At 49.8% G+C, this 14,165-nt stretch overlaps 1 protein-coding gene across 1 annotated transcript in view; it reads right to left on the bottom strand.

Annotated features, from left to right (window-relative positions):
• LOC126285319 (leucine-rich repeat-containing protein 47-like) overlaps positions 1 to 14,165 on the bottom strand; it is an 84,293-nt gene that overhangs the window by 16,730 nt on the left and 53,398 nt on the right. Inside the window, exon 6 of the mRNA XM_049984620.1 lies at positions 13,337 to 13,522. Coding sequence (XP_049840577.1) covers positions 13,337 to 13,522 — 186 coding nt within the window. The remainder of the gene's footprint in view (positions 1 to 13,336; positions 13,523 to 14,165) is intronic.

Genomic DNA, 14,165 nt, shown 5'->3' with positions numbered 1-14,165 from the left:
AGCGCAATATGGCCACCAGCTCTGCAGTAAAAATACTGCAGCCAGCCGGCAAGGAGCGTTGTTCAACAAGGGCAGCGTGAGCAAAAGCGTAGGCAGGACGACCATCCCCCAGGGAACCATCAATGTAGACAGGCTCACAGCCTGAAAATGAGGCGACGAGCGCAAGAAAACGGTGACGGAGGGCCACATGCGGAACCGAGTCCTTGGGTTCCCGTGCCAAGTCCAGGCGGACGGACGGACAGGTCATACACCAGGGAGGCGTGGGTGCACAGGCCCGGAAGGGCGGCAGAAGAGGGAACGACCCCAGTTCAGACAGCAGGGACTGGACGCGGACAGCAATGGAAAGCCCAGACCTAGGTCGCCGGTCGGGCAGAGGGAGAACCCTGGCAGGGAAAAGCAGGCGATGATTGGGATGGCCCGGTGAGCAATGCACGTGGACAGCATAGTCGGCGAGCAGTCGGTGGCGGCGAATACGCAGCGGGGGAACCCCGGCCTCCACCAGCAGACTATCCACGGGGCTCGTACGGAAAGCGCCAGTTGCAAGCCGAACCCCACAGTGGTGTATGGGATCCAACAACGTCAACACTGAGGGCGATGCAGACCCATAGGCCAGGCTCCCATAATCAAGCCTGGACTGCACAAGGGCTCTGTACAATCGCAACAGCGTGCTGCGATCTGCACCCCAAGACGCATGGCTCAGGCAGCGGAGGGCGTTGAGGTGCTGCCAGCACTTTTGCTTCAGCTGAGTAATATGAGGAACCCACGTGAGCCGGGCATCAAAGAAGAGTCCTAAGAAGCGGCTAGTGTCCACCACTTCAAGTAGTTGACCGTCGAGGTAAAGTTCCGGATGAGGGTGGACCGTCCGACGCCTGCAGAAGTGCATAACTCGAGTCTTGGCCGCAGAGAACTGAAATCCATGAGTCAGAGCCCATGATGCCACCTTGCGAACGGCTGCTTGCAGCCTGCGTTCGGCGACTCCCGTAGTCGTTGAGCTAAATGAGATGCAGAAGTCATCGGCATACAAAGAAGGAGACACCGACGACCCCACGGCTGCAGCCAGACCATTAATGGCCACTAGAAATAAGGAAACGCTCAACACCGAGCCCTGCGGGACCCCATTTTCCTGTATATAAGATGAACTAGAGGCGGCACCGACTTGCACCCGGAAAGAGCGGCGCAATAAAAAGTTTTGAAGAAAAGCTGGGAGCTGACCACGAAGACCCCACTCGCGCAACGTAGCAAGGATGTGATGCCTCCATGTTGTGTCATATGCCTTCCGCAGATCAAAAAATACAGCAACGAGATGCTGACGGCGGCAAAAGGCCGTACGGATAGCAGATTCCAGCCGCACCAAATTGTCCGGAGCAGACCGGCCCTGACGGAAGCCACCCTGGGATGGAGCGAGGAGACCGCGCGACTCAAGGACCCAACAGAAACGCCGCCCCACCATATGTTCGAGCAATTTGCACAAAACGTTGGTTAATGTAATGGGACGATAGCCGTCCACCGCCAGAGGGTCCGCACCGGGCTTCAAGATGGGAACGATAACACAATCGCCATTGCGACGGGAACACGCCCTCGCTCCAAATGCGGTTAAAGATGGTAAGGATGTGTCTCTGGCAGACCCTGGAGAGATGCTTCAGCATCTGCGCGTGGATGCAGTCCGGTCCTGGCGCTGTATCAGGGCAATTGGCGAGGGCAGCGAGGAATTCCCTCTCGCTGAAAAGAGCATTGTATTTTTCAGAACGACGTGTGTGGAACGATAACGGCGTCCGCTCGGCGCGCTCCTTTAGAGAGCGAAAGGCAGGAGGGTAAGTTGCAGTCGCAGAGCTCGTAGCAAAGTGCGTGGCAAGGTGGTCAGCAATGGTGGCAACGTCCGTGCAGACAGCGCCGTCCAGGGAGATTCCAGGGACACCCATAGGGGTCTGGTATCCATTAGATCCGCCGGATGCGGGACCACACGAGTGACGGGGAGACACGGGAGCCCAAGGATGAAATGTACCTCTCCCAGCATTCCTGCTTACGCCATGCAATAAGACAATGGGCCAAGGCACGGAGCTTCTTAAAGGCGATGAGGGTCTCCAGAGACGGGTGCCGCTTATGACGCTGGAGAGCCCGCCTACGGTCGCGAATAGCCTCAGCAATCTCCGGCGACCACCAGGGGACAGACTTCCTCCAAGGGAGTCCAGAAGAGCGAGGGATGGCAGTCTCGGCCGCAGAAATAATTGACGAGGTCAAGACACGGACCACCTCGTCAATGTCACCCTGTGGGAGAGAAGCAATGGTGGCAGCGGAAGTAAAAGCCGGCCAGTCAGCCCTGTTGAGAGCCCAGCGGGGCAGGCGCCCAGAAGAATGACACTGGGGCAGTGACAAATAGATGGGAAAATGGTCACTACCACACAGATCAGGATGCACTCTCCAGTGAAGGGATGGGACAAGTCCGGGGCTGCAAAGAGAGAGATCGATGGCCGAGAACGAGCCATGGGCCACACTGAAATGCGTGGGAGCACCGGTGTTCAAGAGGCTAAGGTCGAGCTGAGCCAACACATGCTCCACAGCGCGACCGCGGTCATCGGAGACAGTCCCACCCCATAGAGAGTTGTGGGCATTGAAATCGCCCAGAAGCAGCAATGGCGGCGGGAGTTGAGCCAGCAGCGCAGCCAAGACATGTCGGGGGAGTTGCCCATACGGAGGAACGTAAACAGAGCAAACAGTAATAGCCGGCGAGAGCTCAATCCTGACAGCGACTGCCTCTAAAGGCGTCAGAAGGGGTACTGGTGAGCTACAGACAGAGTGGTGAACAAAGAGGCAAACTCCACCTGAAGCTCGTTGACAGTCAGCGCGGTTCTTATAGTATCCCCGATAACCGCGAAGGGCAGGGGTCCGCATTGCTGGAAACCAAGTTTCCTGAAGAGCAATGCACAGAACAGGGGAAACACTCAGAAGCATCCGGAGCTCAGGCAGGTGGCGGAAATAACTGCCGCAATTCCACTGGAGAATGGAAGCAGGAAGGGACTGGGAGGGCGTGAAGGCGACTAAGAGGCAGACGGCGCCGCAGAGTCAACGGCCGCCACTGAGCGAGAGTCAGCTGTGTCCATAGGAGAGGTCCCCGAGGGTTCCGTAAGGGCGAGATCCGCGGCAGAGGCGAGGATCTCCACCGCATCCCCAGAGCCAGAGCTATTGACAGCAGGCGGTACTGAAACTGCCGGAGCGACCTTCTTCTTGGACACGTTCCGGTCCTTCTTCTCGCGTCTGTCCTTTGGCTTAGAGGGCTGGGAGAGTTTCTCTGAAGGAGCGTCGGAGGCTGACGACGACGCAGAAGCCCTACGACCAGCAGGTGGATGAACCTTCAGCCACTGGCTGACATCCGGCGGGATAGCAGAAGAAACAGAAGAAGGGAGGGCCCCGAGGGACCCCTTCCGCGAGAGAGGAGCCGGCAGAGACGACGCCGGCGGAGACGACGCCGGCAGAGAAGGGGGAGGGGTAGGGGGAGGGATCGAGCCCCCTGGTTTTGGAGCAGATGTCACTCCTGAAGCATGTGCGGGGGGAGTGACAGAAGGGGGTTTGCCCCCAACTGCTAAGGGGGCAACAGAGGAAGGCTTGCTCCCAGACACGAGGGAGGCAGACAGAGATGGACGGCCCCGAGGGCCAACTGAAGGCGGCACAGAGGAGGCGACAACTGCCGCCCGCGAGGGCGACGATAACGTAGCTGCAGCATAAGAAGTTTGAAGAGGGACAGGATGCAACCTTTCAAATTTCAGTTTTGCCTCGCGATAAGTAAGCCGGTCCAGGGTCTTAAATTCCATAATCTTCCGCTCCTTATGAAGAACGGGGCAGTCCGGCGAGCATGGAGAGTGGTGTTCCCCACAGTTGACACAGACAGGCGGAGGCGCACATGGAGAATCGGGATGAGAGGGGCGTCCGCAATCTCGACATGTGGCGCTGGATGGGCAACGGGAGGACATATGCCCAAACTTCCAGCACTGGAAGCACCGCATCGGGGGAGGGACGTATGGCTTGACGTCACAACGGTAAACCATTACCTTGACCTTCTCAGGCAATACAGCACCCTCGAAGGCCAAGATAAAGGCACCGGTGGCCACCCTGTTGGTCTTGGGTCCTCTGTGCACACGACGGACAAAATGCACACCACGTCGTTCCAAGTCAGCTCTCAGCTCGTCATCGGACTGTAACAAGAGGTCGCGATGGTAAATAATCCCCTGGACCATATTTAAGCTACTGTGGGGAGTGACGGTAACAGGGACGTCTCCCAGCTTATCACACAAGAGCAACGCCCGTGACTGGGCTGGGGAGGACGTCTTGAGGAGGATGGACCCATTCCTCATTTTAGACAAACCCGCCACTTCCCCAAACTTATCCTCCAGGTGTTCTACAAAAAACATAGGCTTTGTCGAAAGAAAGGAGTCACCATCAGTCCTGCTGCAGACAAGGTATTGTGGTACATAAGGCTCCTGCTTGGCACTAGATCTCGTCCCTCCCATGGCGCAGCCAACGAGGGGAACGACTGAGGATCATATTGTGCAGCATCGAATTCAATTTTGCCTCGCTTAGAGACGCTGGTGGCAGTGCGACCACCAGCTTGGTGAGATTTATTGCGCTTCATTGCGCCACATCCGCCCAGATGCCACCTACTCCGAACGAGGGCTCTCCCCAAGGGCGCCACCCAGCCAAAGCAACGGGTACCTGGCCGATATCCCATTGCCCGGAGTCCCCGTGCCCCAGACAAGATGGGCACATACTCCTTGGCATGCATGGGGAGGAAACAGCTCTGGCATCTGTAGTGCGATCCCTGCGTGGTCAGGGGGCTACCACCAAGAGGGTACATGACGACTCCACCACAACGGACTGGCTACCGTGCTGGATTTTAGGTGTTGAAAGGGTCCACAGTTGCCGTGGGCGCTGAGAAGGGGATTGCGCACAAGACGAGGAGGCAACCCAGAAGACATGGGGTGTAAATCCCTCCACACGACAATAGATAGCATGCAAGATGGAGGTGCACGATGGACCGATAGAAAAACACCACGTAAGGCGTCCTTCCCCAAATGGCACGCACTGACAACGGAAATTTTGAAAATGGCAGGTCAAACCCAAGTGGGGACCATCACATAAGGCCGAAACTTTGAAGACTCCTTTTAGTCGCCTCTTACGACAGGCAGGAATACTGCGGGCCTATTCGTACCCCCGAACCCGCAGGGGGGGGACAGTAAAGTTTTGACATCTCTGCCTTTGCCAGTAAGCACGGTTCCACCCCACAAGGGGTTATGGGCGTTAAAAGCTCCTAAAAATAGGAAAGGTTTAGGGAGTTGATCAATCAGTGCAGCTAATACATTCAGGGGTACTGCACCATCTGGAGGAAGATATACATTGCAGACAGTTATTTCCGACATAATCTGTATTCTGACAGCCACAGCTTCAAGAGCGGTTTGAAGGAGCACAGTGTCATTACAGACTGAGTTTAGGACATAAATGCAAACTATTATAGTCGTTACGGCTCCTGTAGTATCCCTTATGGCCACAGAGGACAGGGGTCCGCATTGCTGCGAGGGCAATGCAGAAAGCAGGTGTAGTTGCCCCAGCTCAGCCAGGCGGTGGACGAGGACGTCATTGTGGGACTGGGTGGGCACGGAACATTCATTCAGTGAAGCAGTTTACATCTCAGGGTCACCTGCAGTCACCGACTTTTGCCTGAGCAGTCTATATCCATTGTGTGTGAGGGTCCAGCGAGATCTAGGTTCTCTGTGGACACCAGAATCTCCATCCCATCCTCAGACGCAGAACTTGTAGGTAGCGGTGGTGTGGGTACCACTGCAAGTTACTTGTTCTTGGGGGTCTTCTTTCTTGATTTCTTACACTGTTCCTTGGGTTTCCCTGGCTGGGAGGACTTCGCTGATCAATCTTCGGGACAGAAGCCTAGTGTGAAGCCCTACAACCAGCTGCTTTTGGGCTCTTCAGCTGCTGGCAGGTGTCATCTTTCCCACTAGCAGACACCTGGGAAAGGAGTGACCCACGGAACTCCTTCCTAGCGAGAGGAGCAGAAGAAGCCTTACACTTCTTACGCTCAGAGGTGGGGACCGAAACTGAGTGTATGGGGAGGGGGGGGGGGGGGGGGGGGGGGGGGAGTTGCCCGCAAAGTAGGTGGTGCGGGAGCAACAAGAAGGGAAGTGCCCCCCACCATCAAGGCGGCAGGTGTAGTCTTCCAGTTCTGAGAGGTGACAGGAATTCGAGGAACTGATGGGGTGAGAACTGTTCTCGTAGTGACAGCTTAAGAGGAGATCATAGCTATAGGATGTAGGCGCTCAAATTTCCTCTTAGCTTCAGTGTAGGTCAGTCAGTCCAGGGTCTTATATTCCATGATTTTCCTCTCTTTCTGTAAAATCCTGCAGTCTGGTGAGCAAGGTGAATGATGCTGCCAGCAGTTGACAAAGATGGGAGATGGGGCGCATGGAGTATTGAGATGCATTGGACGTCCGCAACCTTGTTTGTTTTAGGGCTCAAAACTGCTATGGCCATTAGCGCCCGGTCTGTGGCTTAGGAAAAGGTAAAAAACGAAAATGGAAACCAGCAGCAATGGGAACGAAACTCAAAAAATTGGAAAAACTAAAAGCAGAAGGAAAGCTTAAAAAACCACTACAGAAAGGGGTTGGTTGTCCCCAAAAAGAGCTTCAAATGACTGATGTCATCTCACTGGCAATAATAAACTCAAGAACGTGATCGGCTGAGTGCGTGTCATCTGCTAAAATGGATGATATTTCAGGCGACTGCTGTAGACAGGTTGAGTAACGGAGTAAAATAGGGGCACACAAGTAAAAGGTGTCTTACTGTCCACAGCTGAGAGCAGTGAGGACAGAGTGGGGGAGGATCGCCGCTTAAAAGACGTCGATGGCTTGGCTAAAAAGACAGTACCCTATCCAGAGTCTAGTTAAAATCACCTCCTCCTGACAACGCGTTCAGGAGGAAGAGGTCCAAGCACAGGGAAGAGTTTTCATGTCTCGCAATTTATTATGGGGAAGTGTCGACCAATGTGCATGCCATAAAAGAACAACACGACGACATAAAACACTCCGTAGATCAGCGAAGGGAATCGTGCGAATAGCTGGCCAAAGAAGAGAGACCGCAGCCTTGGCCACTATATCGGCCGCCTCATTTTCACACATACCAATATGTCCTGGGATCCAGAGGAGCGCCACCGAGACGTCCCCCAAGTGGAGCAAGCGTAGACAGTCCTGAATCCTGTGGGCCAGAGGGTGGACAGGGTAGAGAGCTTGGAGACTGAGGAGAGAGCTGAGAGAATCTGAACAGATAACATACTGTATCCGCTGATGGCGATGGATGTATTGGACAGCTTGGAGAACAGCGTAAAGCTCCGGAGTATAAACCGAACAGTGGTCGGGAAGCCGAAATCGATTTGGGGTGTCGCCAACAATATAGGGACTCCCTACACCAAATGAGCCATCAGTGTAAATAAATGTGGCATCCTTCATTTGTGCGCATAGAGCAGAAAATGCCCGAGGATAATCAAGTGAAGGGGTACTGACAAAGATCACGGAGCAAGCAGGTCCGGGGAATGAGCCAAGACGGTGCTGTACCCCAAGTTGCCAAGAAGGTTTCAGGAAAGCGGAAGGAAAAAGAATGGAGCAGTTGACGGAAGTGGACTCCCGGTGGTAGTAGGGAGGAAGGGCGACCTGCATACCCTAAATCCAAGGAGGCGTCGAAAAAAATGTCATGGGCCAGATTAGCAGGCATGGAAGACAAGTGGCTAGCATAATGACTTAGGACAGCTCGCCGATTGGACAGCGGAGGTTCAGCAGTCTCAGCATAAAGGCTTTCCACAGGGCTGGTGTGAAAAGCTCAAGACACTAAACGGTGGTGGATAGAGTCGAGATGCCGAAGAATAGACAGCCGAGCAGAGGAGTAAACTATGCTTCCATAGTCCAATTTTGAGCGCACTAAGGTGCAATAGAGGCGGAGAAGGACCACTCTGTCTGCTCCCCAGGAGGTACCATTCAGGACACGGAGGGAGTTGTGGGATCGTAGACAGCGAGCCGAAAGATAGGAAACGTGGGAGGACCAGCACAGTTTTCTGTCAAACATAAGACCCAAGAATTTAGCTACGTCCGAAAATGGAAGGTTGACAGATCCTAGATGTAAGGGAGGTGGAAGAAACTCCTTACAACGCCAAAAATTAACACAAACAGTCTTACTGGGAGAAAAGCGGAAGCCTGTTTCAATGCTCTAAGAGTGGAGGCGATCGAGACAGCCTTGATAACGTCGTTCAAGAAGGCTGGTCCATTGAGAGCTGTAGTAGATCGCAAAATCATCCACAAAGAGGGAGCCCGAGACATCAGGAAGGAGACAATCCATAATTGGATTTATGGCAATGGCAAATAGTACAACACTTAGCACAGAGCCCTGGGGTACACTATTTTCTTGGGAGAAAGTGCGGGAGAGAGTAGTGTTCACCCGCACTTAAATATGCGCTCTACCATAAATTCGCAAAGAAAAAGGAGCAACCGACTGCGAAAGCCCCAAGAGAACAGTGTGTGGAGGATGCCTGTCCTCCAACAGGTATCGTATGCTCTCTCCAGATCAAAAAATATTGCTACTGTTTGGCGTTTCTGGAGAAAATTGTTCATGATATAAGTGGAGAGAGCAACAAGATGGTCAACTGCACAACGATGCTTTCGGAAACCACATTGGGCAGGTGTTAAAAGACTGCGGGACTCCAGCCACCAAGCTAAACAGCAACTCACCATACACTCCAAAACCTTACATACACTACTCATGAGAGAAATGGGGCGATAGCTAGAGGAGAGATGTTTGTCCTTTCCAGGTTTCTGAACAGGAACGACGATAGCTTCCCACCATCGTCTGGGAAAAGTACTGTCGGTCCAAATTTGATTATAAAGGCGAAGGAGGTAATGCAGACTATGGTATGATAAATGCAGCAACATTTGTATGTGGATACCATCTGGTCCTGGGACGGAGGAGAGAGAAGAATGAGTGCATGTTGGAGTTCCTGCATGGAGAAAACAGTATTGTAGCTTTCGCGATTTTGAGAGGAGAAAGCAAGAGGTCACACTTCCGCTGCACATTTCTCCGGGAGAAATGCTGGCGGGTAATTTGAAGAACTCGATATCTCAGCGAAGTGCTGACCCAATGAGTTAAGAAATTGCGACGGGGTCCACTAATGTATCATGTGCGACAGTGAGCCCAGAGAATGGGGAGAAATTAGGCGCGCCTAATAACCATCGAATCTGACTCCAAACTTCCGAGGAGGGAGTGAAGGTGTTAAATGAGCTAGTAAAGAAGTCTCAGCTTGCCTTCTTGCTATCGCGGATGACGCGCAAGCACCGCGCACGGAACTGCTTACAGAGGATACAGTTGGCCAATGTAGGATGGCGTCTGAAAATGCGAAGAGCATGTCGCCGCTCACATGTTGCATCACGGCATGCCTCGTTCCACCAAGGAATTGGGGGGTGCCGGGGCAATTCGGAGGTGCGAGGTATTGAACGTTCCGCAGCTGTAAGAATAATGTCTGTAATATGAGTGACCTCATCGTTGACGCTAGGAAAGTGACGGTCATCGAATGGCGCTAGAGAAAAAAAAAGTGTCCAATCAGCTTGGGCGAACTTCCAGCGTCGCAATCGAAGGACACATGGAAAGTGGTCACTCGAGTGTGTATCAGCAAGGGCGAACCATTTGAAGCGCCGAGTTGCAGTAGTGATCAGAGGATGGCAGTCACATATCCCACAGCCGTTATGGCACCTTCCATGGTCATGGAAGGCATATGCTGGCCCACATAAAGCCACGCCAGAACAGCAGGGAATCTCCACCTTGCTGTACACGCTGGACAGCGTGTCTAAGGCCATCAACCTGACCAGGATGCCTCCAGACATGTCTACGATGATAGTCTGGTTGAAGGCATATGTGACACTCACCGGTGAAGAGCACAGGATACCAATTATGAGCAATCAATTCAGCTTGCTGTTGGGCCCATCTGTATAGCTCTGCATGGTGTCGTGGATGCAAAAATGGACATCGCCATGGACATTGGGAGTGAAGTTGCGCATCATGCAGCCATTGTGCACAGTTTGAGTCATAACATGACGTCTTGTGGCTGCAAGGGAAGTATTCAAAATTGTGGCATTGCTGTCAGGGTTCCTCGGAGGCATAATCTGTAGGTAGCGGACATCCACTGCAGTAGTAGCCCTTGAGTGACCTGACCGAAGCATGTCTTCTACAGTTCCTGTCTCTCTGTATCCCCTACATGCCCGAACAACATGGCTTTGGTGCACTTCGAGACACCTGTAGACTTCCCTTATTGAGAGCCTTTCCTGGCACAAAGTAACAAAGCGGACGTGATCTAACTGTGGTGTTGACCATCTAGGCATGGTTAACTACAGATAACATGAGCCATGTACCTCCTTCCAGTTAGGTGCTGCTCATGCATGGTTGTTTACATCTTTGGGCAGGTTTAGTGACATCTATGAACAGTCAAAGGGACTGTGTCTGTGGTATAATATCCACAGTCATCGTCTGTCTTCAGGAGTTCTGGGAACTAGAATGATGCAAAACTTTTTCATATGTGTATCTCTATCACAACATTCTTTGAATGGTACTATTAAATTAAGAAGGGTCTCTGCATTTTAATACATTAGAGGGTTTCTGTTAAACCTGAAAGTGATTTGAGCTTTAACCATAGCTCTGCTATATTTGTTAGATCTGAAATGTTCTTTTATGTAGTGACTGTATCACCTCTGCCAAACACAAACACACTTTTTGCCATTAATACCTTTGTTGTTGTACTAGCAGCTGCATAGTCACTAATTCCAGTCTCATTGTTGGGGGGCAGAGAGAGGGGGGCGAGAGGGGGAGAGAGGGGGGAGAGGGGGGGGAGAGGGGGGGAGAGGGGGGGAGAGAGGGGGGGAGAGGGGGGGAGAGAGGGGGGGAGAGAGGGGGAGAGAGGGGGGAGGGGGAGAGGGGAGAGAGGGGGGGAGAGGGGGGGAGAGGGGTGCGTGTGTGTGTGGGGGGGGGGGGGGCGCTAGCCAAATTTCAGTCCCTCCCTGCGACTATCACCATACCGTCAGTTTATTACTTCTTTCGGCATGTCTGTCCTCATGCAGACATCAACTGAACATCTGTTTGTGCTGAGTGTCTTTTTCATTTTCTTTCAACTTCTTCCTCTGGTCACAACTCTTTGCATTTCAAACCACCTCCTTCCACTCCCTCTTTTTCCTTCTTTTCTTTCCTCTCCATCGTCGTCTATAGCAGACAATTCCTATGTAATGTGTCCCATCGAAGATGTTTTCTACTTCTTAATCATTCATGTGGTGTTCCTTTCCTCTCCCACCCTGGTCAGCACTTTCTAGTTTGTCATTCTGTCTACCCATTTCATTTTCTCCACTCTTCTCCGTAACCACATTTCAAAACTTGCAAATATTTTTGTTCTTTCTGTGACTTTCCACACTTCAGAATTGTAAGACACCACAATCCATGCAAAACATTTGGTGAACCTCTAAGTGTAATGCAGAAGCTTCTGGCTGTCGGCAAACATTTTACTCTCCCCAAAGCTATTTTTCCCATGAGGATTTTGCATCTCACTTCCTTAGTATAACTCGAAGTGAGAGTTTGAAAGCTTTTGACATACTGGAAAGACTCAAGCTGTTCTATTACAATTCCCTCTAGAGATAAATTAATCATGTCATTGTCTTTTCCCATTCTCACCACTTTGGCCTTGCCAACGTTCAATTTCATTCCAAAATCTTTATCCATACTTTCAACATTATCTATAATTACCTGCAGCTCTTCCTCTGTTTATGCTAGCAGCAGCAGACTTAATGGTTTTTCTTCTTTCTCCTCCTACTAAAGTGCTTTTGATCTTTCCAAGGTCTTACTGATTAGATTATCGGCATATATTAAGAAGTGCTGCTGAGATACAGCAACCCTGTTTCACAGCTCTAAATATCCACCTCTTCAGTTTCACCTCTTGTTTGAACCACCACTTTTTGTCCTATGTACAGTTGCTTTATAAATCTTCTACTCTTCCAATATATACCAGTATCTTTCAGTATCTTCAACAGCACATGTCTTATTGTGCTACTGAATTTAGGACAACAATGAATAACTATTGTCAATGTGTGTGAATCTGGCGACCAGAAGAAATGTCCAATCAATAATCCAAGAACGATACAAGTCACTCTTGTTCACATGAATCTTAAGTCAGATTAATTTTGTTTCCCATAATAATGTTGAGGATACTGTTGTTGCTGCTGCTGCTGCTGATTAAACACCATTATCTCCTGTCTAATCTAGCTGTGTGATATGTAAGTTCCAAGTGGTGTTGAAAATTTGCCCACAATCTACTCCAGTTTTCGTATCTCTCTCTCTCGTTATTATGACAGACTTATTGCTTTGTTGGAGAGAAGTAACTGTAGTAGTGAATGCTTTGAGTGTTAAGAATTCTCTTTAGTAAAGTTCAAGGCTCATTTGTGGATGATGTTTACAACAGCTCCTCAACTGAGGCTACTGAGGCTAAGGATCACAGTCAAAGTACTATCACATTAATTTCTTGTAATGTGGATCCAAAGTCTTTATATTTTTTTTAAACGGCCCCATTTTCTGCTTCTGGTTGTATCTGTTTTTACTGTGCAATAAGAACATATGCAACTAAAATCATTTAAAATGTTCTCGTAGTCACACACAAGTTCTAGCTCTGTAACAGCATAGAGTAACTGAAAATGGAGCACTTACCTTTTACTGGTATAGCATGCAACACATCACAAAGTTCTAAAAGCTATTAAATGCAATTTTTGCTGTCTATTTCTTTTGAAGTAGATTGTTTCAAGCTTATGCCTTATTCTACTACAGCAAAACTTTCAAGATGGAACCTCCCCCCCCCCCCCCCCCCCACCACATACACACACACACAAACACACAAATGCTTGAGTAAGTACGATACAAAAGCTAGTGCAATTTTCTGAGCTTTATGTATGCCTGTAAGCAATTTGTAATTCAAGCTTTACACTTTATTCTATTGAAATCAACACCATTTTAAAACTATTCAAGGAAACCTACATTCAAACAAAGTGAATGAAGGAAACTATTAACCACCCAGTGGATTAGTCGATTAACTGAGAGGCTCATATTACTTTGTATACTTTTAAAACACGCAATGTCTTTGCCACACAATATGAAGTTACTTTCACTCATTTCATTATTCTCCCCCCTCCCCCCAAATACTACATTTTTCATAATTTTGTATGAAAAACTTTTTTCATTTACATTGTAAGTGGCTCTGTGTCTATTAATACTATACCTGTTCAACTGTGAGTGATTGGTACATCCTCCCATTTACTTTCTCAGGATCAGTTGCCTGATCAGCAGTACAACTGACACCCAATTGTAGTGTTTCTCTTAGGAGAGCGTCCGCTACAGAGCGACATGTTGACTGGTTGATTGTGCTAGTTACTTCCACTAGCATTGATTTGGTGCTTGCTGACATCTGTAATACAAGAAGTTTATGATCAGGTCACAGACTGTAGCTCAAATTGGGAGTTATGCTACCAAGATGTGTGTTCAGTCATTCCCACAGCTCTCATCTGAATGACAAATTACATGACATGTATCTATTATTTGCTGAACATTCCCTAACTACTTACAGAGGCTATGGGGAGCAGATGAAGTGAGAGCTCTGCACAGAACAATATTTCCAAGGGAGAGAAGTGATGCAGATAAAATAAGTCCTGCTTAACTTAAGCAGTGTTGGTATAACACCAACAGCTGTGTTTTGCACTGTGTGCAACTACACACTGAAGTAAGAAGCTCAAATTTTTTGTGGAAGTATCTTACTGACAAGTTTGTATTCAATAATGGTACTTATTGCTAACTCACAGGTTCATCCCACTAGTGGTCTGGATTATATTGTTATATATTTGAAACAAAAAGTTCAAGAGCATAATTAACATTGACAACCTGCTGTAAAGGCTACTAGAATTGTACACTCAGTATTCTTCTGTTTAAATCTGCATGGCTGGGAGTGATTGGACTCCTAACATTTGCTGCTTTAAGTCTTAGGATTACTAATGTAGCGACGCTGCCAAGCACTAATTCAAGCTCTCCGGTGTGTGTGTGTGTGTGTGTGTGTG

The sequence above is a fragment of the Schistocerca gregaria genome, chromosome 8 (assembly GCF_023897955.1).
Source record: "Schistocerca gregaria isolate iqSchGreg1 chromosome 8, iqSchGreg1.2, whole genome shotgun sequence".
NCBI classification, from domain to species: Eukaryota; Metazoa; Arthropoda; class Insecta; order Orthoptera; family Acrididae; genus Schistocerca; species Schistocerca gregaria.
This window is presented reverse-complemented; position numbering and strand designations above follow the sequence as displayed.